At 37.6% G+C, this 27,670-nt stretch overlaps 2 protein-coding genes across 16 annotated transcripts in view; both read left to right on the forward strand.

Annotated features, from left to right (window-relative positions):
- Positions 1 to 14,654, forward strand: part of LOC137197482 (LIM domain-binding protein 3-like) — a 101,701-nt gene extending 87,047 nt beyond the window's left edge. For 4 of the 14 annotated variants that reach the window (XM_067610931.1, XM_067610932.1, XM_067610930.1 and 1 more), the window contains 8 exons: positions 4,433 to 4,528; positions 6,369 to 6,419; positions 8,247 to 8,557; positions 9,005 to 9,389; positions 9,510 to 9,690; positions 10,172 to 10,292; positions 10,394 to 10,509; positions 10,785 to 14,654. In XM_067610931.1, coding sequence (XP_067467032.1) covers positions 4,433 to 4,528; positions 6,369 to 6,419; positions 8,247 to 8,557; positions 9,005 to 9,389; positions 9,510 to 9,690; positions 10,172 to 10,292; positions 10,394 to 10,509; positions 10,785 to 10,874 — 1,351 coding nt within the window. In that variant the 3' untranslated portion in view covers positions 10,875 to 14,654. The remainder of the gene's footprint in view (positions 1 to 4,432; positions 4,529 to 6,368; positions 6,420 to 8,246; positions 8,558 to 9,004; positions 9,390 to 9,509; positions 9,691 to 10,171; positions 10,293 to 10,393; positions 10,510 to 10,784) is intronic. The other 10 variants (XM_067610940.1, XM_067610938.1, XM_067610943.1 and 7 more) reach the window with 5 other exon arrangements.
- A 6,530-nt stretch (positions 14,655 to 21,184) lies between these two features.
- The window catches only part of LOC137197485 (bone morphogenetic protein receptor type-1A-like), a 61,202-nt gene continuing 54,716 nt past the window's right edge, over positions 21,185 to 27,670 (forward strand). Inside the window, exon 1 of one of the 2 annotated variants that reach the window (XM_067610947.1) lies at positions 21,185 to 21,399. The gene's annotated coding sequence lies outside the window, so the exon portion shown is untranslated. The remainder of the gene's footprint in view (positions 21,400 to 27,670) is intronic. The other variant, XM_067610946.1, reaches the window with a different exon arrangement.

Consider the following 27,670-nt stretch of genomic DNA (forward strand, 5'->3'; position numbering starts at 1 on the left):
CTTCACATCCTCAGATTTTTTTTTTACTTTTAAATCTTGTCGTCTTCTTTTTTATTTACTTGTTTGTGTTTTTGACATATAAAACAATAACAATTCATCCACAAAACAATCATTTACAAAATATCAGAAATATTTAAAACATTGTTAAAAAGACTCAGAGTGATGGTGAGTTACAGTTCATACAAAGATTTAAAAAAAAAAACAAACATCATTCAGAGTTTTTACAGCTTTTGGATTCAAAGAAAAACTGATTGAATCAACATAATGTTGATTTGTGAAAAACCAAGTTCAGCTTTTTAAGTGTAAATTTGCTTTTATGAATATGAAATTAAGTCAATACAATTAAAACATTTATAATATATATATATATATATATATATATATATATATATATATATATATAATGTAATCCAATTTAGAGGACATGTTTCCAGAATGATATAAAATGTTCAATCAACACGGCTGCTGACTCGAGTGACATCATCAGGACAGTTTTATTTACATCAAATATAAAAGTCATCAAGACAAAATGTAAAAGCAACAAAAGGCAAAATAAAATACATTTAATTACAATTAAAAAGAGTCAAATAGAAACTAAAAATAAGCTTCTGTCTGTGAGGAGCAGCAGAGACCAGTTCACTGCAGTCCGTCGTCATAGCAACACAGCTCACTGCTCCAAACACCTGCTGAACAGCAGCATCACGTCAGGTTCACGTTCACCTGTCGTCTGGTGTTATGAGCCGGTTCCACCAGCAGGGGGAGCAGTCGGATCGGTTGAGTTCCATGTTTACAACTGTGACTCTCAGTAAACAGATGAGACACATGAGGAGTAAACAAACAAATACTGCAGCAAACATAAACATTCAGAACAGAAATGATTATTCTTCATTTATTTAACAGGATAAAAAGTCTCATTGAGATTAAAATCTCTGTTTCAAGAGAGATAATAAACAGTTACAACAATTAATAAACATAAATAAACAAGACAACAAATGAACACAATTGTTCAATAACAAAGTAAAGTGCACAATAAATAGTTAGAAAGAAATAAACCTAAAATAAATACTGAACTTTTTAAATATTTCTCTCATGAATGTGTCATTTTGTTAACAGATATCTGGTTTATAATATGGCAGCACAAATATAAATCAGATGCAGAAATATAAAATATCAGAGCAACAATAATAATAAACAAAAAAACAAAACAGAGTTCATTGTATTTTTTTTTTTTTTTTTTTGGTTAAATAATCAAATTATTTGGTTGATCAATAATAGGACTTTTTTTTCTCACCTCTGTGACACCAACACAAATGAATATTAATAATATTGTTTAATATATTTTATAATCAGGACGTGATAGAAATAACATCCTGTAACAAATAAATAAATAAAAGTGTTCACTTCAAGTTTTAATAAATAAAAGATGCAAAAACTATTGAACGTTTTAAAGAAAGAACATCAGAAACACAACATGAAAGATCAGATTAATATTCTGAAGACGTTTCCTCTCAAAGTCAAAGAAACGTGGTCGGAAAACTAAGAAGGAGACAATCAGCAGCTGTTTCTGACAGGAGACCACACAGACGCCCCGCGCCGCCTTATTAGTCGTCTTTGTATTGATAAATGTTGGTATTGATTGATTAAAGAGCATCCTGGAGCAGTTTGGTCTGCTTGTGATTATAACCAGGGGAACAATAACAGGAAAGTAAGTCTCCATTATGAGGAGCACAGTCCTGCATTCCCGTTATATATATTTACATTTACTGTACATGAGCAGATCTGGAACAACATTACAGGAAGAAATTAATACATTTTCATTCCCGAATCAGCAACATAACAGTAAACTAATATGAAAGAGGTCACAGTATCCAAACAGAGCTTTTTCTTATGAGTATCAGACTGAATAACTAGACTGAAACTACAGTTTTATACAGTTTTACATCCTGAAACCCTTCAAAACCCTTAAAACATACAAACAACAACACAAACAAGATTCATTATGACTTACACGTCCCAGAGATATCATGATATCTGATGAATAAACCTGCCTGAGAATCTTTCGTTTTAATGGAGACCGACAATCACTGAGTGAAGCGTAACAACCTGCAGCTCCAGGTGCAGGGGACTTTATGCCAGTGTCTATCCACCAGTTACACTGCAACTGGTTTTACAGGAGACACTGGATCCATCGATCCCTTACACTCAGCACTCAGTCCTCTTCGCCCCTTTATGTTCAAAGTATTTATGTGGTGTCCTTTATTATTTTGTTATATTTCATCATGAATAAAGGGGACAGGTTGCACTGAGATAGTCTGTGTTCATACTAACGTCCACATCAGGTGCTCAAGCTGTGAAGACTGATAATGACACCTTGAGGTGGACGGTCAGTCCGCGCCTTTACTTGAAGAGTTTACCAGCTTTTATGTAAACGGCTCTTGTCAATCAGATGTATTTGTCTTTTTAATAAGTATTTTGAAGAAAACGAGCTCAAGTTGTAGCTCACAGCTGAACTCGCTGAATCCATGGCGATGTTCTACTTCCTGTTTACATCCTGCTATGTATGGGAAGTATACTGTATTTCCAAAACTTTTATCATATCGCACAATGACTCTCTATGTGTCCTACAGACATACAGACAAAAACACTATTATACCAGTTAGACATTGGGCCTGCTGGGGGGTGAAGATGTCTCAGTTCTGTCTTCAGTCTCATTTCTGCTGTTTGTTTCCTTGTTGTTGAACTGTTTCCCCCCAACAGGTCGTTTGAAATCGCATCTTCAGTCGACGCTGAGTAACAGACACTGTATATTCACTGAGTGTGGAGGTGTGCAGCGTCGTCTCTGAGAGGACGAACAAACCTTTTAACCCCCCCCCCCCCCCCCCGCCTGCCTCAACACTGATGGATGGAGCTTTCTCTTCTCCACGCACTTATTTAATCATCCCTCCATTATGCACAATCGATCCCTGCTGCCTCCCCCCCCCCCCCCCCCCGCCTGTTTGGACTGAAATACAACTAGATAACCCCCCCCCACACACACACACACACACACACACACACACACACACACACACACAAACCTCCAGCCCGCCCACTCTCGTCAGTCTCTATCAGCCGTCCAATGACTCAACATGAATCAATAGAAGCAGAGGTCAAGCTTTTATCCGCCAATAAAGAGACTGTGGTTTCTGGGGGGGGGGGGGTTTGTCTTTTAAATCATCCCGGAAGGAAGCGGCTCAGATGTGACTCACAGGTTTCAAATAAAAATCAAACATGACGATAAAAAACCTCAAAGAAATACGTCTGTTTTAAAGAGTCTCAGATTCAGCCGTCGAGTCATGATGATGTTGAAACAGGAAACAATCAGGAAGAAAAACAGAAAAATTGACACCAAATTTGAGGAAATTGTTGAAAGAAGTTGATTTTTTTCAGAAATGGTTTAAATGTTCTTAGTTTTCTTAATTTGATTTCACATTTTTCTAAAAGCAGAGCTGTTTAGTTCCCACCCTCCATAAAGTCATCAAACTTCTGCAATTCATGACTTCAGTGTTGAAACTGTGGAAACTCCTTGTGATTTCAGTTTATATTGTGCAAACTGTCGTCTTCAGTCTGACTAGATGGAATTTGCAGACATCAGGGTCCCGACAGCACATTTTTGCCCCAAAACAGGTAAATTGCAGCGTTTAAAATCTGCATCTCATCAAGTTGTTTTTATCGTTTATTGAGTCCTAAAATTCTTGTTTTCTTCAAAAAAAAAAAAAAAAGTCAAAAAACCTGCAAGTGCAATAACATCTTTCAACCTGTTTCCATTTCAACATGTTTAAGGAATTTTCCAGAGAAACACACTCACACACCCTGAGCTGATGTTCCCAACAGGATTCATTTAAAGCAGCAACGACATTTTCTCGCTGCCATCTGGTCAACCTGATGACTCAAGATATTCAAACATTCGCACAAAATAAATCTTTTTATGAGCATCATGTTGCCTTCTCACCAAAGCGTCTCATATGATATATAATGATGTTCATACGTTTTCTAAACACGAGTGTCTTGAGTCTCAACAGGAGAAAGAAATCAAAGAAAATGACACCTGATTTAAATAAAATTTAAAAAAATCTTAAAACAAGTTGTTGAAATAATAATTTCGGTGTCAAATAAAGAAAAATAAAACATTTTATCGACGTCTTCGCATCAACCTGAGCAATATCAAGCATTTTGATTTTTGCATGACACCAATAACAAGCCTCATGATCTTTTTCTTTTCCAGGCTTTAACTAATCTGATCTTTGTATATGCAGCATAAATATATATATAGTATGCAGACTGGTCAAACTGCATGTATTAATATATAAATGCATACTGTATATTTGTGATTTCAGCCCAGAATGGCTCTTTCTCTCTCTCTCTGTTGCTCCTAACCCTTCCTGTGCTGTAGCCCTACTGAGCATGCTCCAGCCTCTGCTGGCTCCGCCCCTGCCGCCGTGCAGCCTCTGGACCCCTCCCCCTTATCTTCTGACCCCGCCTCTCACAGGTAACCAATCAGCTGTGAGCAGATCTGATCTTATGAGCTGCAGTTGGAAGACGGAAGCAGAAACTGTTTTATTTGTTCTGTTTTATGTCCCATGATGCTCTAAATCCTGCTACCTGTGGCGTTAAAACCTTCATAAATCTAAAAGTCTCACTAATATTACAAGTTATACAACATGCAGAGAAAACTGGGAAGAAAGAAGAAGCCAAGAGTTTGATTTTTAACTGCCCAAAATCTAAACTATATTACAGTAAGTGTGTTGCTCTGCTTCAAGCTTTGCAGACAGTTGTTGGGATGTTTTCCTGTCTGCTGCTCTCTTTATTCAGCAGATACATGTGTTGTTGACTTGAAGAACTGAAAACTGATTGCATGTCATTTTCAAAACATTGTGCGTTGCATCGTGGACAAAACTATTATTATTTATTAACCAATATTGGGGATGCAAATAAATTGACTTGATTTTCATTCACAGTGTTAAAAACACATAATCGTGTGTGCTGAGGATTCTGGGATTTGATGTGACTGGGTCTGTTTGTGAGGTCAGCAGGAAATATGAACCTCTTGGCTCTCCGTAGGATGACTGACTGTTGTTGTTGTCGACTGTGATATAAAGTTGTGCTTCACTCGTTTGTGTTTGTGAGATTTTGGTTTTGATCTGGATCCGAGATTTTGGCTATTAGAGATGTGTTGTGTTCAAGTCCTGCTTGTAAAGTCCGTCATCTGGGACTCCCAGGATGTCTGCTGAACGGTGCTGAACTATATGTTGAACTTGTTTGTTTTATTATAGGCTCATGATGTGCTGATGGTGTACTAAGTGAGATATACTTTATTAGCATATTTTAGGTGAATTCCTGTCTTTGAACCTGCATTATCGAGTTTCTTTGCCACTTGGGGGCAACGCAACAAGATGAAAATCCAACTTCAGACATATTATGAGCTTATAAAGAAGTTGTGGCTAATATGTTAGCACACAGCTGCTTACTTCCACATCAGGCAGGCACACAGCAACATGATCATCCCATTAACAGAGTCAATAATTACTTGTGGGGTTCCTCAGGGTTCTATTTGTGATCCTTTATATTTTCAGTTCACATGTTAACATGTAACACACAACAAAACAGTTTGATAACACCTTCAAAAATGTCACGAATTACCAAATTATAGGAGTGTTTTCTCCTCTGACACCTAGTTCAGGTTTGGTTGAGTTTACTAAAACAACTTCGTTAAGGTTCAGATGTACAGTAGGTCTAATGACAACTGGCTACATATATTCTAAAATACAACATATCAGACTTGAAGTTTTATTAATGGTTTTTGGTCACTTTGGAGGCTGCAGAAACAGCTCAAAACACAACATCAGACATATTATATCACCTTATAAAGTAGATGTGGCTACATAATCATCCCACTGATAATGTCAATAATGACTTGTGGAGTTCCTCAAGGTTCTATTCTTGGTCCTTTATAGTTTCAATTTGGTTAAAGCTAAAAACACATCTGACATGTTATCAGCTTATAAAGTCATGTGTAGATATTAGCGAACAGCAGACACAGAGCAACATGTTTGTGTCCACCTGATGAATGTAAGTCCAATATTCACTCTCCTCATATCTCTGGTTTGGTCTCTACCAGCTCATGAGGGAAATATCTAACTCTTTAGCTGCTAGATGTTCCACTTTCTTCACCAGCTAAAATCCAAACAGGCAGTTGTGATGAGAAAAGATTCCACTGAAGCATCACCAGCAGTTCTGTACATGTAGCAGTGGGCAGCCTGCAGGTACAGGTGACCACAGGTTGCACATCGTCATGGTGACCTCTGCTGTTGTTGTTTCTACACCTGCAGCCTGAAGCGACAGTCTGGCTACAGCTTCCATCACAAAGCTACGGTCTCCAGGTACCAACACCTGCAGGGAGCCGACGCTAAAGTTCACCTGCTGCCAGCGTTTCAATCGCCTGATTATACGCTACGTAACACATCATCCGCCATTAAACAGAGGCATCTTTATCTAAAGCTCCTCGCAGTATCATGAGTGGATTTCTTTTTAGCATAACCCCGGCAGGCAAAACATAACGTCATCATCTGACTAACATGCTGAATCCTAACTGGTTCTGAAGGATGAAAGTCCAGCTGTCACATCTTTGCTCATCTTTGTTGGAGCTTTTCTTTAAAATCTGCTGATCGTTCTTTAAGGTGAATTTTGGCTTTTCTGCGTCTCTGTGACGTCAGGCTTCTTTCCTGTTCTCTTCTGTGGCTTCCTTGATTATAACTCACACTAACTTTTGTGTCTCTTGTGTATTTTCATGTGTTTTTGTGTAAATACAAAGGTATGATATTCCTTACTGTACACAGCCCAGTGAGCACTGATTTGGTGATCAGCAGGTTTGATGATCTTTTTATGTCGAGGTTAAAACAGGTTCTACATTTGGATTTTTAGACATCAATCAGTAACTATATTTAAGATACAACAACTTGTCAATCGACAGAAACTTAATTGGCTATTATTATGAAGATCAAATAATAATTTTAGTAATTTTTTAAAGCAAAAACGGCAGTAAAGTGAATATTTTGGGTTTTGGACTGCTGGTTGAACAAAACAAGACATCTGAGGACATCACCTGTGGGAGATTATAACAGGCATTTATAGACATTTTATAGACAAAACAATGAATTAATCGAGAAAATACTCAGCAGATTAATTGACAATTGTTAGTTGCAGCCCTAATAAGGACCTGTTTTAATTCAAACTCATTGAAATGCCGTATTGAAACGATGCTTACTGTATATGTAACCATGACATGTAAGCTCAGTTTTAACGTCTTGACGTCTTTTGACCTGGAAATCATCAAATCAGACTTACTGGGAGGTTTCTGTCACATAGAACACATCCAGGTAAGTTCTGTATTTGTGCACATTAGGTGTTACATGTTCAAACTGCACATTCAACTTAGTGGCGTTGATGAATTTCAAGTAGCAGTAAACTCATGAAAATTTACCGCCACACAAAATTCCACATGAAGCAACAAGCAGGATAAAGATCATTTTATAGATTTGTTATTATTTTTAGCAACAGAAATCTAGTTTGTCAGTATCATGTCATTACACAAATGCTGATATGATATATCAGATGTACTTTAATTAACTTTATATGGTAGAAAGGGAAAGGAAATCCTCTTTCATTGTGATGTCTTTATGAAGCTCTCCCTGGTGGTTATATTACCACCATCAGTAGGTTGAACTGGTACCACAAGTAAAGTCACTAAAGCAACGTTCAGACTGTTTGCTTTAGTTCTGCAACTAACTTGATTTACTGAGAAATTGTTTTGTCTATAAAATGTAAGAAAATAAAAAGCTTAAAAGCTTCAAATCTTCACATTTGAGAAGCTGCAACAAGGAAAAGGACTAAAACGATTACTTGATTGTCGAAATAGTTGCAGATGAATTTTCTGTTGATCGACGATTTGATTAATCTACTAATCATTGCAGCTCTAGTTTACTTATTGCAACTTATTTCTGTTCAAATGTCAAGTTTAACAACAGAAGGTGAAACATAGAAACAACTCTGACAATATTCAGTTGCATGAAAACACTCACATGTAACACTAGAGAGCGATTAAGAGACGGATGTGTGCTTCTAATAATAATTATTATTATTATGACCTGTTATGTCCTGCATGCAGCTCACACTGATAGTATTTCAATGATATTTTTATCCCTCTCCAGCCAATACATTCAGCCGCCCGCCATGCATCAGGCTCCACAAGCCCCGCCTCCACAGCAGTACCAGCCAATGCCGCAGCACCCACCCACGCAGCAGTACCAGCACCCACCCACGCAGCAGTACCAGCACCCACCCACGCAGCAGTACCAGCACCCACCCACGCAGCAGTACCAGCACCCACCCATGCAGCAGTACCAGCACCCACCCATCCAGCAGACCCTGCCCACTCAGCAGAGCTCTATTCAGATGCCTGTTGGCTCCGCCCCCCCTCACAAGGTGGTCAGCACCGCCTGCATCTACCCCTCCCAGCCAGGTGAGGATACGGATGACGCGTTTGATATTTATTTACCTCCAGAAGATCCAGAAATGTTTGATATCAACACTGTAACTCTCATTATATGATTTCTCTCATGTACAACAGCAGCACAATTCCCTGTGATTTCATCACTGTTTGTGTATTTATACATTCATATATCTGTCATATTGTTGTTCATTTCACGTGTTCAGTATTCACAAAGATTTAAATATTTCACACAAATACATTCAACTTATAATCTCATATATTCATAAGATGAAAATATACAAATAAGGATTAAATGATTGGAAACAGGAAACCAAACTGAGGCTGGTAGACGACGTCAGTTAAAGAAAACATTAAGTTTTTGAGTAAAACTGAAAGATTTTTACTTTTATCTTTCTCTGAAGTCTAAAATGTAACTTTTAGCGCTCACTGGTCATAAATGTTTTTCCTCGCCTCCAGCTCAGGCTCCGGCTCCAGCCCCTCCTCAGCCCCACCATGCAGCCGCCGCCCCAGCCCCGCCCTCGGCCGCGGCTGCCGGCGGCTCCTCCAACAGACCCCCCTGGGTGACCGACACCAACTTCGCCGATAAGTACGACCCCGGTAAGATGACCACCTCCTCCATGAAGGTGCAGCCGCTGCCCCAGTCTGTTCATCCCGCACCCGCATACATCCCTGGTCCCGCGGCCGCCAATCCAGGCCCCGCCCACCCCACTCCCAGCCCCGCCCCCATAAACCCTAGCCCGGCCCCGTTCCCTCCTGTGGCGAGGGGCGTGGCCCAGAGGGCGGAGAGGTTTTCGGCCAGCACCCGTACCCCTCTCTGTGGAGCCTGCAACAACATCATCAGGTAATTTACACCTGACAGCTGTACACTTTAATGTTTAATGGTTCCTATTCTTCTTCTTCTGTGACCTGTTGTTGTTGTTGTTGTTGTTGTTGTTGTTGTTGTTGTCGTCGTTGTATCCAGGGGCCCCTTCCTGGTGGCCCTCGGTCGCTCCTGGCACCCGGAGGAGTTTAACTGTCACTACTGCAACATGTCTCTGGCTGACGTCAGCTTCGTGGAGGAACAGAACAGCGTTTACTGCGAGAACTGCTACGAGGAGTTCTTCGCCCCGACCTGCGCCCGCTGCAACACCAAGATCATGGGGGTGAGATGTTCTACCTGTCCACCTTTCTACCTGTCCACCTGTCCACCTGTCCACCTTTCTACCTGTCCACCTGTCTACCTGTCCACCTGTCCACCTGTCTACCTGTCTACCTGTCTCTCTGTCTACCTGTCCACCTGTCCACCTGTCCACCTGTCTCCCTGTCCACCTGTCCACCTGTCCACCTGTCTACCTGTCCACCTTTCTACCTGTCCACCTGTCTACCTGTCTACCTGTCCACCTGTCCACCTGTCTCCCTGTCCACCTGTCCACCTGTCCACCTGTCTACCTGTCCACCTTTCTACCTGTCCACCTGTCCACCTGTCTACCTGTCCACCTGTCTACCTGTCCACCTTTCTACCTGTCCACCTGTCCACCTTTCTACCTGTCTCTCTGTCTACCTGTAATGGAAAAATCCATTCCATGTTTGAATGTTCAGCATGATTTATGGACGTCTCTGTCTGTCTGACACGTTGTGTTGCAGGAAGTGATGCACGCTCTGCGGCAGACGTGGCACACCACCTGCTTCGTGTGCGCGGCCTGCGGCAAAGCGTTCGGGAACAGCCTCTTCCACATGGAGGACGGAGAGCCGTACTGCGAGAAAGGTAGGAACACACCTGTGCCGTCCTGGCGTCCACAGACAGCTGACGTCAGAGGTGTGACTGTAAACTGAAAGAATGAACTGAACTCTCTTCTTCTCTCTCAGATTATATCGCTCTGTTCAGCACTAAGTGTCATGGCTGTGACTTCCCAGTTGAAGCTGGTGATAAATTCATCGAGGCTCTGGGTCACACCTGGCATGACACCTGCTTCGTCTGTGCGGTAAGAACCACAAATACATCCTATAGGTTGAACAGAAAAGATGTTCTATTCATGAAGATGTTTTTGGTTTTATGTGTCCAGGTTTTCATATTTCTGTCTCTGAGATTTCTGCTTCCACTTAGGAAGGAATTTAGTTTGTGCTGCTCACCGTTTTATGACTTTTATAAAAACCAAACAGCAACATTTCTGCACAGAAACAGTGTCCTGTTTGTGAAATGTGTTTTTTTTTCAGTCCAGTTCCAGTAAATCCTCATAAACATTTGTTCTGATTTCAGGTTTGCCATTTGAACCTTGAGGGCCAACCTTTCTACTCAAAGAAAGACAAACCTCTGTGCAAGAAGCACGCTCACGCCATCAACGTGTAGACCCGCCCCTTGGAGGAGGAGGAGGAGGAGGAGAGGGCGGGGCAACCCGAAGCGGACACCACCACTGCCACCAACAACTTTCACCATGGATGTATTATAAGAGCTGGATACCAGACTAAATATGGCGCCCATTCAAGTCAATAAGGACTGCTCAGCTGGCGCATACACCAAAAAAAGTTTCTAGCTTCCAGGTTTGCCGTTGTGCGACCCACTTAATATTCACAGTAGTGTTTCCCCCGCTAGCCCCGCCCACGAGTTCCCGCTCGGCCTTTACATTGTGATATTTAAATCGCTTTTCTTGGCTCAAGGAAAGTTTTACAAATATAAAACCTCCCTGGATCAAAATAACATAATAGAAAGAGTCATAATTGACGTTGTTTGCAGTTGGAGGCGTCCTGTCAACAGTTTTACAGACGTCTCTTTTATAACGGTGGTCTACGGGCCGTAGGGGGATTTTTTGCTGCAATACCGCGAGTGGCCACTGGGGAAAAACTGGCTGCAAGTCTGAGCAGCGGCGCCCTATCCAGCTCTTACTATACATCCGTGACTTTTACAGATGTGTGTAAACACTCTTTATGCTAAATACACTTTGGTTTGAGACTTTTTTTTTTTTTTGTGCATTAATATGAATGTTTAAAAACGACGCTGCCTGATGATTCTACTTCCAAACAGGAATTTATTCAACAACAAAGTCACGATGCTTTCTGTTGTCCATCTGACCCACTATATTATGTACTGTAGTTTCTTTTTCTTATGTTTTCTACCAGAAACTCTTCATGTGTTGGATTTGAACGCTGTGCTGTTCAGTTCAGACATGGAGCAGTTTGTATGGAGTCTGCAGTGCGTCACTAGTACAAATTAAAACTTTAAAATGTTTAATTATAATAAAAAATAAATTGATAGTGCAATAGACTTAAAACTAACTATAATACTAAATAATAATAATATTAATAATAATAATAAATTCAATCATTCTTTTTCCTTATTCTGTCTTTAAATTATGAAATAAAGTATTTTTAAAATTTAGCTTTTTTAAAATTAATTTTGTGACTTTAAAATTCAGTTACTGTTTTATTATTTAAAGGGAATAAAATGGAAGAAAGTATGATTATTAAATATTACATAGTAATTTTAATGGGTTTTTTTGCTTAGCTGTTATTTTATTTCTTTTGATTAGTTTTTCAAAATATATTTTAATACATTTATTTCAATTACTTTTATTATTATTATTATTATTATTATTATTATTATTATTATTATTATTATTATATATAATTATATATATATAATTATATTTTAATACATTTATTTCAATTACTTTTATTATTATTATTATTATTAATTATCAATTTGCAAATGTATTGAAACAGCACTGGATAATTCTATAATCTATGTATAATCTACTATCTCAAATGTTTTCCAGTGACACTCAGCTGTTGTTTGTCTCCAGAATATAAAGTGCCTGTTTTGTCTTGTTTAGGTCTTTTGAACGTCACCTTAATCTTTTGTTTTTCACTTTACACCTAAAAAATATATATATATTTTATTAACACTTGGTTCAGCGCTACAATGTAAAATATTTCACCTGTAGAAACCAAAAGGTCATTGAACAGTTTACTCGGAGCAGCAGATAGAGAAGTGAAACGTTACTTTTACATTTTAATAGTCATAAAAACTGAACTGAACAGCAGAGCGACACATGAAGAAGCCTTATCTGAACCGTGTGTCTGACATGTTAGAAGTGGGACTGGCAGCGAATGTAACACGAATGTTTTAGGAAACCAGGTGACACGTTTCACTGACCTCTTTCCTGCAGGTTCACCTGTGTGCTCAAACATGAAAAACAAGTAGAAGGAATCAGTCACAACAGCAACATTTAACTACAAATACAATCTTTATAGAAATAAAACAAAGTGTGTTCCTGGAGTTGAATGTTTTTCCAGGTGAACCTGCTCAGGTGAGGCAGCTGCAGAGTGCTGATGGCGTGTGAAGATGTGATGTGGAGTGTAGCTACTAATCTCTCTTTAACTTCACATACAGTAGGTGTTACTATGCAACAAATAACCTTCAACATCATATTTATTGACTATTTTGACTGTGTGATATTTATTTAAAAGCTAATATATCTTCACTGCTGCGTTCGGTGCTCATCAATGATTAGTTGTTTGTTTCTTTGTTTGTTTTGGGAATGTTTGGCATCACAAAATGTATTTTGAGCGTTGATGGATTTGATTTTTTTTTTTTTTTGTAATTACACTGTAAATGTTTGTTGCTGTCCTGAACTGTAAGAGCTTGAATGTTTATAACAAACCACTCACTGGCTCCGTTCACACTGCAGGTTTTTCTTTCTGTTTTTATGACTATTGCAGGATACGATGAAGCCCAAGAAGTCCTAAAAGATTATATTTTTTATTTTCTTTCGTCTTGTACTCACAAGATTTAAAAAAATATCATCTTTTGGGACTTTTCAGGCTTTATAGATACAACATACATCCCATTAAAATACAAGACAACAGTCACATATAAATAAATAAATGAGGTATCATTAGATTTAATTTAGCACAATTGCTGTTTATAGGCACAAAATATTCTTTTACAGTAACAATCCTGAAGATTTTCATCATATAAAACTCACATTTTGATGTTACACCTGGCTGCTACTCTTCTATACCGACTCCAAACCAAAATTTAAGTGGACGTGGTTTGATCCCAGTTGGATCTTCGTTAAGTCAAAATGTTGTAAAATTATATTTATAAAGAAAACATCAAAATTTCATCATGACTGAATAAACACAGAAAAGAAAACAACCCTCTGAAAGGAGTTTCCTGCCTGCAGTGATCAATCAGCATTTTTAAAGGAACTCTGGGTGCTGTATTATTATTATCATTAATTATTATTATTTTATTATTTTTTCTGAAATCTTAAGGATGATATTAATAGTTTTAAGCCTCAAAATCTCCACTCAGACTTACTTACTGTTCTGAGAGCGGAAATTTGTGTGGTAAAAATAAAAATTTGCCTTGTATTTGAAGAGAGAAGTTGCAGGTTTTCCTATTCACTTCAATGCTGGTAGCATGTGTGACTTAGCAGCATCTGGTGGCCATTAGAGGAACTGCAACTATGTTTGGCTGTGTGAACAGAGCCTCAGATACACTGATAGATGATTTAGAGAAGAAGGACTTTTATTGTAGGAAAATCTGTGTTTCAGATGAACTCAAACGACTTTACGAAGTGTCTTTTGTGGAAAAATGTAAAATGTGTTCAGCATATCGTGCCTTACTGCGCCACTCTGTGATCTGTTTGTGTCTGAACTTCATCTTCTGCTGGGTCTGACTGGCACACACACTCGGCCAGGTCGGATGAGTCTGTGTGCTGGTGTACAGTTTTTACTTTGAATATTTTATACAGTTTGTGTGTTTTTTCAGAGTGTGAATGTGTGCATGCAGAACATTTGTCACAGTGTGTCACAGCATGTGGATCGAGGCAACGTCAGTATTAGTTTGTGTTTGTGCCACCGCACGTGAAAAAGAGAAGCGTAAAACCCCACCGTTTAACTTTAGAAGAGTGTTTGAACTGGTTTTAGTGGAAGAGAAACATTATGGATGTCAAATTATGACTGAAGAAAGGCAGAGAGGAACGAAGCTGAAGGAACATTCAGACTTTCCTGGTTGTAGCAGGTTCTGCTGTTTTACTACAATAACGTCACATTTTGTGTAACAGATTTCAAATATTTGAAGAATATATGTGTTGCAAGTTAAATAAATTCAAACACTTGAAAACTTGCTGTTAAGATGTTGTCTGTCAAAGATGTCGCTGGGTTTTCTGTTTGACTTTAGCAGCAGTGATGGAAGAACAGATATTTTACTTTAGTAAAAGTAGCAAAGACAATGAAAAATATTCCATTAAAAGTATAAGTATTGCTTTCAGAATCTCAGTTAAGTAAAATTACAGAAGTATTGGCAGTAAAATGTACTTATATCCAACTTTCAAATACTAATTATACAAAATGTCCCCATTTAGTGTTTTGTATTATACAGTTTATGTTAAGTGTTTTCTGTTATATTTATAATATATATATATATATATATATATATATATATATATACTATTGGAATATTAATAGTGATTCATTGACATGTCAATTTTTATATTTTCAGGGTAGCTAAATTTGAACAACTTAAACTGTTGGGTAGTTTAATCTATAACAATGAATATCTTATAAACAGTTTTCTTACATATAAAATATTGATTTGAAAAGTAGCTAACTATAGATGTGAAATAAATGTTGTGCAAAAAGTAAAAAGTGAAACATTTCCCTCCGAAATGTGATGAAGTAAAAGTAGAAAATAACATCAAATGGAAGTAATGAAGTAAAGTACAAGTACCTCAAAATTGTACTTAAATACAGCACTTCAGTAAATGTATTTAATTACATTTCATCACTGTTTAGCACTTTAGCAAATGCTATAAATGTTACAAATGCTACAAATACTATAAATGCTACAAATGCCATAAATGCTACAAATGCTACAAATGCTATAAATGCTACAAATGCTATAAATGCTATAAATGCTACAAATGCTATAAATGCTATAAATGCTACAAATGCTGCAAATGCTATAAATGTTACAAATGCTACAAATACTATAAATGCTATAAATGCTATAAATGCAACAAATACTACAAATGCTATAAATGTTACAAATGCTACAAATACTATAAATGCTACAAATGCCATAAATGCTACAAATGCTACAAATGCTATAAATGCTACAAATGCTATAAATGCTACAAATACTATAAATGCTACAAATGCTATAAATGCTACAAATGCTACAAATGCTATAAATGCTACAAATGCTATAAATGCTACAAATGCTATAAATGCCACAAATGCTACAAATGCTATAAATGCTACAAATGCTATAAATGCTACAAATGCTACAAATGCTATAAATGCTACAAATGCCACAAATGCTACAAATGCTATAAATGCTACAAATGCTACAAATGCCATAAATGCTACAAATGCTACAAATGCTATAAATGCTACAAATGCTACAACTGCTATAAATGCTACAAATGCTATAAATGCTATAAATGCTACAAATGCTATAAATGCTACAAATGCTATAAATGCCACAAATGCTACAAATGCTACAAATGCTACAAATGCCACAAATGCTACAAATGCTATAAATGCTACAAATTATATAAATGCTACAAATGCTATAAATGCCACAAATGCTACAAATGCTATAAATGCTACAAATGCCACAAATGCTACAAATGCTATAAATGCTACAAATGCTACAAATGCCATAAATGCTACAAATGCTACAAATGCTATAAATGCTACAAATGCTACAAATGCTATAAATGCTACAAATGCTACAAATGCTATAAATGCTACAAATGCTATAAATGCTACAAATGCTATAAATGCTATAAATGCTACAAATGCTATAAATGCTATAAATGCCACAAATGCTACAAATGCTATAAATGCTACAAATTATATAAATGCTACAAATGCTACAAATGCTATAAATGCTACAAATGCTATAAATGCTACAAATGCCACAAATGCTACAAATACTATAAATGGTACAAATGCTACAAATGCTATAAATGCTATAAATGCTACAAATGCTATAAATGCTACAAATGCTACAAATGCTATAAATGCTATAAATGCTACAAATTCTATAAATGCTACAAATGCTACAAATGTTATAAATGCTACAAATGCTACAAAAGCTACAAAAGCTACAAATGCTACAAATGCTACAAATGCTATCTATGAAGTCAAGGTTTTACTGATATTTTAAAGTCTCAAGACGATCCACGACACGAAGATAAGATAAGATAAGATAAGATAAGATAAGATAAGATAAGATAAGATAAGATAAGATAAGATAAGATAACTTAATTATCTGACACAGCTACAGCTGACAAGAACAATATTAAACAGTTCAGAGTAAAGTGCCTGTTTGAAAATGAAATGAAACTATATGTTTGTGACACGTTTTCATGTCTTCAGTAGGAACTAAAAGGCTCAGAGCTGAGACACACAGAGTAGAGAGGGAGGAAAGGATTGAGAGACGGACCAACAGCAGACAGACTTTGGACCAAATACACACAAAGATACTTACAAACATCTTCATCCTCACATATTACGACATAAACATGTTATACAGACCATAAGACACAACACATAACACAAGTAAATAAAAATATAAGTCTAAGTACAAATAAATAAATGAAAAGTAGCCATAAAAGAATTCCTTCTTCTTAAATTATCATGTCTTTGATCTTCTTGTGAGAATTTTGAATATAAGAAAATACAGAATAAAACCAGCCTCGTCCTTTAATCTGTAAACTACGAGGTTAAAGCCGGAATTTCAAAATAAAAGTGAGAATTTCCAAAACAAAGTGTGAATTCTGGATAAAAGACCAGAATCTTTGACACCTTTCACATGATGTAACATCAAACATTTAACTTACTGCAGCAAACAAACACATTTGTAGTTTTTTAGATTTTTTACCTGCACACATATACAACAACATATAAACCAGATAATATCATATATCATCATATATGATGTTATATGATATGATATATAGATATCATCATATATTTCACATGTTTTTACTGTTAATTTCTATATTTATCTTTTTTATGATTACGTTACTTATGGTATTTATTTATTTATTTTTTCATTTCTTCTCTTACTTTGTATGAATGTCTTATATTCTCCCTTATTTTGACTGGAAAATTCCTTGTATGTGCAAACCTGCTGACAATAAACCTGATTCTGATCCTGATGATAGAAATAAAACAGATGTGACAGAAGAAGTCAAATAACATAATCTAATCTAATAATAATAGAAAAAAACAAATAAACAAACAAAGTGGAAAAAATACTGAACTAACAAACACAACATGATGCAGCAAAATACAACGAAAAACAGAGTTCACAGATTAAATCAGACATTAAAGCTTTGTACAAAAAAAACATTCATTTCTATCATTTATTAATGGAAAACAAATGATAATATTTCACTTTGTTCCCTTTTGTCTTTCCTCTTTGTTATTTCATCCATCAGTTTGATGCGTTCACACTCAGTTCTGCTTTCAGTTCTTGTTTCATGTCTGTGGAAACTTTAATCAGAGTTGCAACACTTTCAGTATCTGAATTAGAAAACCAGCTGACTGTCACGTACCCATCATTCCTCTCTGCTCATGTGTTCTATTATTCACTGTTTCTGGGTACTAAGTGTTATTATAAAGTACAGAAGACAGCTGTTATTCCTCTATAAAAATTAACATGTATTTATACTTAAGTTGTACAAAAGTGACCACAGAAGATTTAGGAGTGAGTAGGTTTTTTTTTCAGATTTATGATTCTACTGTTAATCATCTTCATGAATCAGCCTCTAAATATAATCTCTCACCATGGCAGCCGCTGATTCAGATGTTGTTTTTCTGACTTTATGTGAATGAAAATGTGCAAAATGTGAAAATTCACCCCGATGTACATTTCAAAATATCACCGTCCAGGTCACAAAAATCAAGTTTGAAGGGAATAAAAATCATTTTCTGATGTTTTTAGACCGATAATACTAATACTATTACTACTACTACAGTACTACTACAGTACTACAGTACTACAGTACTACAGTACTACAGTATTAGTAGCAGTAGTAGTTGTAGTAACAGTGGTAGTACTAGTAGTATTAGTAGTAGTCACAGTATTAGTATTAATAGCAGTAGTAATTGTAGTAACAGTTGTAGTACTAGTAGAAGTATTAGCTGTAGTATTAGTATTAGTAGTATTAGTATTAGTAGTAGTAGTATCAGTAGTAGTATTAGTTATAGTAGTAGTAGTATCAGTAGTAGTAGTAGTTGTATCAGTAATAGTATCAGTAGTAGTATTAGTTGTAGTAGTAGTATCAGTAGTACTATGGACAGCAGGGGGCGTCAGGGACACTTTCAGACTCTGCAGGACTGAACACAGCAGCACTGATTGGAACCACAGAGGAGAAAGAAATGAAGAGCTCTCACTCTGCTTCTGTATCTGGAGACCAAAAACAATTCATCTTTTCTCCCCGCAGAGAAACAAAAACTGCAGACACACTTTCTATGATTTTAAAGGGGAAATCTCCCAAAACTTTCCTGTTTCAATCTTTTTTTTGTCATTCAACAAACTTTTTGATTACAGCTCTTTGTACCTGCTCATATTGTTTTAGTGTGTAACATGTATTTGTCCCATAATACAAACAGTATGATTTGGGGTTTTTTTGAACATGAAAGTCAATGTGTGAACAGAAATTCATTCATTCATATTTTGACAGAATAAGCTCAACTCAAAGTCCACTTACTAGGTTTTTCCAACATCTGAGAGTCGTCATCTGTGGACAGACTCGGCTCAGTGGTCGACCATCAGATGTGGTTGAAAACTCTGGAAAACTCTCAGGAAAAAGCTCGTAAGTGGACCTTGAGAAAATTAACTTTCATGCTCGTTTGTAAAATCACACAAATTTCATTGAAACGCAGCTGACGACAACTTGATGCCACAAAGACTTCAGAAGAGGTGAAATATTTTGTGTTTTCTGTATTTTTATGTCATAAGAAGAAGGAACATGTAACGATTCTGGAAACACTGACGTCATGAATCCCTGCAGATATTAACTTCTACATGAAGAACTGAAGCTGTACAGACTGACAGTTACACCTGGAGGTGAACAGGAAGTAAACACCTTTACTCGAAAAGTTCACAGACTTTTTTGTAAACAGCTCAAACTCACAGCAGCAGAACATTTTGAAAACCAGCAGTGGAAAGTAACTAAATACATTTACTCAAGTTCTGTACTTAAGTACAGTTTAGAGGTACTTGTACTTTACTCGAGTATTTCCATGTGATGCTACTTTCTACATTTCAGAGGGAAATATTGTACTTTCTACTCCACTACATTTATTTGACAGCTTTAGTTACTTTTCAGATGAAGATTTGACACAATGGATAATATAACAAGCTTTTAAAATACAACACATTGTTAAAGATGAAACCAGTGGTTTCCAACCTTTTTGTCTTTTGACGTCTTACAAAAAGCAGTGTGTAGTCGGGGTCACATTTCACATGTCTATGAGTTGTTAACAGCTCCACCAAATAGTGATTTTTCCCTCTAAACTTCTCACATGCTTTCATTTCAATAAATGTTCAAATGATCCAATATTTCAGCAAAAATCAAAGATTAGAGAAAAAGTCCAAAAACTGAAAACAGATTTGTGTATCAGAACTTTGTTTTTTCTTCTTTCCTCTCCCATTAATCATCTCACCACCCCTCAGATTTATCTGCTGACCCTTTGGAGGGGCCCGACCCCTAGGTTGGGAACCACTGGACTAAACTAGCTAACTGTATATAAAGTAGTGTAAACTAGCTCCACCTCCAGCAGCTACAACAGTAACATGCTGCTCTAACACTGATGCTTCACTATTAATAATCTAATGATGTCATATATAATAATATATCAGTCAGAGGGACCAAACCACTACTTTTACTGCAATACTTTAACTACATCAAGCTCATAATACTTATGTACTTTTACTGCAATACTTTAACTACATCAAGCTCATAATACTTATGTACTTTTACTGCAATACTTTAACTACATCAAGCTCATAATACTTATGTACTTTTACTGCAATACTTTAACTACATCAAGCTCATAATACTTATGTACTTTTACTGCAATACTTTAACTACATCAAGCTCATAATACTTATGTACTTTTACTGCAATACTTTAACTACATCAAGCTCATAATACTTAGTCAGCCAGACTGATATCCCAAAACTTTAATGATTATTGATCATTTTCTGATGAGTCATCAGATCTGCAGTTACATTTAATAGGTCATCAATAAAAAATAATTAAAGCCACAGTTATAAATGTTATTAAATTATTAATAAATAGATTTTCTTTCTTGCTTTATGTCTAAGAGCAGCAGGAATTTCATTGTGTGACAATCTGAGGTGAAACTTGATTATCTGAGTTCTGTCTGTTATATGGAGGCTGTGTGTTAGAGACGTATATGAGTTTATAGTAAATTATCTTCTGCGCACAAGATAAACAATTATCACCTTTTGGGGCTTTAGGGGCTCCGTATATTTGTGATATTTGGCTACACACATAAAACTGACTCAAAGCACTCCGCACCTACCGCTGCCTGGTTCGGTGATTAGTTCTGGACTACAGAGTGATCCCTCCCGGCGGCTACAGACGATCTCTGCTCGGCTGGTATTTGCTCTCCTCCATCATCAAACAGACAAACCGCAGAGCGACCGAGCGGCCAGCGGCGGAGTACGACGCTGAAAATATCACCAACAACGGGGGGGGAAATTACGCTTTTCTGTCGCGTTCTTCTGGTGGGAATTTGGACTTGAGCAGCTACGATGAAATAGTGTCGTGAGGAGCGCCACGTCCACGGGAGACATCAGATAAAGAAGAAGAAGAAAGGTGAGGCAAAAAAAATCCAAAACTTCATTCCCAAAGCCGACTTCTGGGCTCCGTGTATCTGCTGGAACAAACGCACTCACTTGGGTTGGGAAAGCTTCGTGTTTACCGTTTGTCGAGTTTTAAACTGCGGTTGCGTTTTAAACTTTATATCGCGGATGTGTTTTAAAGTAGTGTGTCTGTGTGAATCTTACATAAGTTAGTATATAATAGAGTTGTGGAAATAAGTCTCCAAAAACAGTCAGGAGTTCGGTGAACAGATTGTGTGTGTGTGTGTGTGTGTGTGTGTGTGTGTGTGTGTGTGTGTGTGTGTGTGTGTGTGTGTGTGTGTGTGTGTGTGTGTGTGTGTTGGCGCCAGGAGATAGACGGATCCTTCTGGCTGCTGCTGCTGTCGTGGAAAAAAAAAAAGTTTGCTTCACCTTTGCTGAAGCACAAAATTGAACTATTTGTGTTTTTAAAACCACATAAACACATCCGCACTAATCACCTACAAGTTAATTGACAAGAAAAAATGATATTTTTTACTTTTATTACGTCTTTTTTTGGGAATATACGAAGCTAACTCTTGTTAGCCACATTCCTCGGTGAGCTAACTCCGCTGCATAGTTTACATACATCTGCTACCAAGATACGCTCTCTCCTCATTATCAAACCATGTTACATTTGACTATATTTTGATTAGTTTAACAAGAAGTAGTCATATATTTCTGGCTGAAATTGGTAGATACAAGTAGGGCTGTGCAATATATTGATATTACACCGTAATATCGTGATATGAGACTAGATATCTTATTATATTTCGGATCGTAATATCGTGATATGACATAAGTGTCTTTTCCCGGTTTTAAAGGTTTTATTACAGTAAAGTGAGACTGTTCTAGCTGTTATTACTTGGTCATTATATCCACATTACTGTGTAATAACTATGTAATCACAACAATATAGTCGTAATATTGATATCGAGGTATTTGTTCTAAAATATCGTGATATTAGAGTTTGTCCTCGTCGCTCAGATACGAGCTAACGGTGAAGTTGTTAGCAGTTAGCGTCTTTAGCTTTCTAGTTTATTGTTGTCAAAGATAAATATATATTTACTCTAGAAAGTTTGTTTTAATCATCTGTGAATGATTCTGGTGTTTTCATTACGTCAATTCAGTTTCCTTCATCAAAGTATCCGTAGACTGTGTTGTTGTTAAGGCAACTGAGCAAACTTTGCCTGGATATGAACTATTTACCAGCTTGAGTTTTATGTTGTTTTTTAATAGCAGTTAAATTGACTTTTCAAGTTTTTTTTTCAGAGATTATCAGTTTATTTCAGTTTTTTAATCTTTGTGACCGGCCAGCTTGTCTTGATTACCTGCAGCTAAATTGTTTATTCCGTCATTGCTTCGCTTCACATTTTCTGGATCTGTTGCTGACTTTTGGCTGAAGTCGTCTCTTCTTTGACTGTTGATTTCTGAGATAAACAGTTAAATTAATAGACAACTAAAGAGAAAACACAAGCTGGTTCTCTGCCTGCCATGTGGCCTTTGTTTGTTATTTTGGCGGCGTGTCCGCATTCAGTCGTTTCACTTAACAGACTGAATAAAGTTTAAAGGACGAGTTCACAATATTTCCAGTCAAAGAAGTTTTTCCTCGCTGTAATCATTCCTCCTGTTCATACTGGATATTAAAAGATCCTTCAAATGTGCTTTCAATGGAAGTGATGGAGGATAAAATCCACAGTGTGTCCACACAGTCATTTAAAAGTCTGTGTGAAGCTTCTATTCAGCTTCAGCAGTCTGAGTTAGTCATATCAAGTGGATATCTGACACATTTACAGTCTTTTTAGCATCAAATTCCCTCTTTGTGTTTCCTCGGACAGTGTTTCCCTGTTGAGCTGCAGGTGGAAGTATAGTAACAAAAAGAGGAACTTATATTGTCAGGTCATGATGAAGGGATCCTCTAATGGTCAGTATGAACAGGAGGAATGATTACAGCAAGAAAAACAGCTTTAATGTTCATTTCACGTTCATTAATCGACTGATCGTTGCATGTCGAGGATCAACAAAACAACTGAAAACAAAAGCTGAACTTTATTGTTTCTCTCTCTCTCCTTTTATTATATATATTTATAAATCAGCCTGTGTGTCGTACATCTCCTCTATGATGAAGACAAAGAACATCAAGCAAAAGTCAAAAAAACAACAAATATACTTGCAGGTAAAAAGGCTTTTTAAATGTCCTGCTGCTCTTAGGTGGAGTGAAGGTCAGCTGGGTGTTAGTTCATGTATCTAACATCAGGTAAAGAGTTGCACCATCATCTGATGTTGTTTGATCGGAGGCTCTGTGGTTATTATTCAGGCCACAGACTGTTCCTTTAACGTCAGCTGTTTTTATTTCAAGCAAAAAGGTCAAATTTTTTCACTTTTTTTTAATTTATTTTTTTTATTTTTTTGAGTTTTGAATGTTTCTGAATGTTCCAGATAAGCAGCTGAACTAATGTAACCTCAGCGTTTGTGTGTCGTCTCGGCTCTCATGACTGCAGCTCCTCTTTAATATAAACCAGGAGTTCACTCATTAACTCCAAACAGTCCAAACAGCTGCTTCAGTCCCCACAACTAACGCTTATCCTCATTATCTATTGAGCTTATCATCACTTTACTGATGAATAAATTCATAATTTGATCAATGAAATGATAGAAAATTACAAAGACAGAGTTCAGAGTCTTCTGACATCCGACTGACTGTCCAAAACATTTAAGAATATTTAACAGTGTGAAAAAGGCTTTAACGAGTAACAAGTTGTCTGTCGGGACTCATCGTCGCAGCTCAAGTCAAACGTTTTTCTGTCCTGCTTGAAAAGTTTTGTTTTTGAATGTATGTCGACATTTGTTAGTCAGTCAGTTAAAGGACTGTCAGGTGAATGAATGAACGTTTAAACAGGTTTATGATTGTTTGTGTTCATACTGACCATCAGAAGATCCTTTTCTAACACAATTCAGTCCTTTTTCTCTTCAAGTTAATGAGGCTTCAGCACTCTGAGTTACACAGATGAAGATAGTTTATTCCAAAAGTCTAATCATTTTCATTAGTGACTTAATCTGGTGAATATTTTCTCTAATTAATTGTAAAATATTTTGGACAAAATCTTAAAGCTGTGAGTCAAGAGCAGCTGTGCAGCTTTTCATCTAAAAGACTTCTTCAGTTTAAAACGTCCAGTTTCTCTCGACTGACGACCTGATGACTGACCGTCTTCAGAGCTGGAAGAAGGTCATGTTTGGCATTCTTGCTTAAAAATGACCAAAATGATAGAAATCTATAATAATCAGTTATGACATAACTGACTAATCATCGCAGCTCTAGAAAGATGAGAACTCCAGCAACACTCGTAGTACCGGCGTCTCGGTCACGACCCTGATGAAGATGAAGGCCACAAGCTGGAACGCTGCAGTTCTCATCTTTCTCTGTGCACCTTGGAAGTAGGTGAAGTCGTGCCAGAGACCTTTACTCTGCATCTAATCACTGCAGCTCTTCACGACCTTTTAACTCACTAGTGTTTAATACATTAATTATAAAACCGTCACTCACGTCAGAGACTGTTCCTGTAAACTTTGTGAAAAGTTGAGAAACTTTTCCACAAACGGTGAACGGGAGCAACACCTTCATGTGAAACAGAAAAACTTGAATTGATTCCTGCAGAAAACAAATAAACAAACAATAAACAACCACATATGTAAAACGTGTTTGGTTACAGACGACTTTGTCCCTTTTTTTTTTTTTAGAGCAGCGTTTATTATAAAGCAGTTCACTCCTGTACATCGAGTCCTTACTTTTCTCCTCCTCCTCCTCCCTCCTCATGAGGAAGAAGGGAAGGGGCTTAAAGGGGATGGAGGGAGAAATAATAATAAAAAAAAAAAAGAAGTTAGAATTGAAAATCTAGTATTATCCACATGCCAGACAGCTGTACATTCCACAGCCAAGCCCGGGATCTCTGTTACCGAAATAACAGACTGACTGACTGACAGCGGGCGAGCCAGCAAGGCCACAACAACAGAGAGAGAGAGAGAGAGTGAGAGAGAGAGAGAGAGAGATGATTGAGATGGTATTGTTTTAAACGAGAAATAAGATGTAAAGTTAAAGGACGGTCGACCTCCTGCAGAGCAGCAGCAGATGTCTTTTCATCGCCTCTTTCTTCTCCTCTAATGCAGCGCTGCAACCAACAATTATTGATTAATAACCCCGTTATAACTTCTAACATCCAAATGCAACATCTTTAAATGTCTGGTTTCCTCTGATCGACAGTCAAAGTTTCAGTTTACTGTCATAAACGACACAGAAAAGCTTCATATCGTCATATTTGAGACGCTGCAACCAGCAGCTTTGCTTAAACAATGACTGAAATGATTATTAAATGATCAGAAAAGCCGTCAATCGTTGCACCTCTACCTTTTTAAAGTCTGTCCCATCACCTATTAATCTGACCTATTGTTTTATTGATTAATCAGCCAGCTGTGTGCTCTACAGATTATCAGGAAAATATTGATAAAAAAGTTCCTGAAGCCCGAGAGACGACGTCTTCACACGTCTTGTTTTATTCTGTTACAGAAGACTAAAGAAACACATCTGAGAAGCTAAAACCAGAGAATTTTGATGTTTTTCTGTTAAAAACTGACTCGACAGTGAACCGATTATCAAAATAGTTGCTGATCAATTTTCTGTTAATCGACTAATCAGTCAGTCTACTGTGACCAGACACACGTTTCATGTTGTTCTCGGTGCTGTGAGTCATATGAATGCTGAATATTATCACTTAGAAACATAAAACTGCAGCATTCATCCAGCCTATAAACTGATACAGGATATTGATCAGTGACATATTGATATTGTAAGTCTGTGTTGGAGGGACGGCGTGTTATCTGTCCTCCCTCTCAGTGATGAGTCTGCGGTGTCGCTCCGTCTCTTCGGATCTATTCTTATAAAATGACACCAGTCCTCTGTACTGGGACCACACCACTCTCCAGGAAAAGACCAGTTAATGCTGGTGGAGTGTGGCGTTCCAGCTGTTTTTTTTTGTTTTTTTTGGAAAATCTAAATATCAGCCAGTTAAACACCTAAACCCCCCCCGACCCTCCCGACCCTCCCGACCCTCCCGACCCCCCCCTGACCCCCCCGACCCTCCCCGACCCCCCCTCCTGACCCCCCCGACCCTCCCCGACCCCCCCTCCTGACCCTCGCCTTCAGGAGCTCGTGATGTGCATTTTTTAATCATTTGGTCTTTAAATAAAATCAGTTTCCTAAAGTCAGAGTCACACATGACAAAGAGAAGCAGCTGCTTATGATTCATGTCTTCTGCAGCTTTACATATCATCATACTGGAATCATACTGGAATCACACTGGAATCACACTGGAATCATACTGGAATCATACTGGAATCATACTGGACGTGGATCCTCTGGTTGTAAAGTCACTTTATTGTGGGCTGATAATGTGGCAACACATCCGTTAACTGGTAACTAACTGGTACATTTTTTAAATTAAAGTTGTGATGTGGTGTTTGTCTGTGAGAGTCGTCCAGCAGTCGGTGGTCAGAGCTAGCTTGTCTGCTCTGGTTAGCTTGACTTTTAGCTCTCGATGGCGTAACGTACTCGGGTTCGAGGTCAATCCCTCGCCGTCTACCTCACTGATTGGGCACACCAGCTGGGTGATAGCCTGATAACACATAGTTAACACCTGTGTTGTTATTACAGATAGACCAAAGGATTAGCATGCTAGGCTAACGGTCCATCAGCTGTGTGACGTCTTTCAGAGCACGCAAACATCATAAACATGCCTGTCACCTGCCCAGCACGCTGCTGTTAAACCAGAGACACCGCAGCTACGCTCTACTTTAATACAGTCTATATGCTAATGATGCTAGCCATGCTAACTAGCTGCTAGCCGCCGTCCCGGCTGGTCAGATGGATCCGTGGTGTTTCTGTGTATCTGTGGGTTGCTGCTCCTGTCAGTGTCGGTAAATGTGTGTTTTTAAACGTTAAGTCGAGGCTTCGCTCGCAGTCTGGAAAGGTACCGACGTTTGAAGTAACGAGTTCAGTCCCTGAGCCTAAACAGTTTCTATCAGACTCTTGTTTTACTCCTTTATTCCAGTGAAACAACCTTTATTGTCTCTACTGATCTGTTACTGCGGCTGAAAGCAAAATATCAAACGTGATCATGACAGAAGAAGTACAGAATGAATCAGTCAGAAGGAGCAGCGTGTATTTCACCTGCAGGCTCCGTCTGCTGTCGACCTCT

Source organism: Thunnus thynnus, chromosome 14, assembly GCF_963924715.1.
Source record: "Thunnus thynnus chromosome 14, fThuThy2.1, whole genome shotgun sequence".
In the NCBI taxonomy this organism is placed as follows: Eukaryota; Metazoa; Chordata; class Actinopteri; order Scombriformes; family Scombridae; genus Thunnus; species Thunnus thynnus.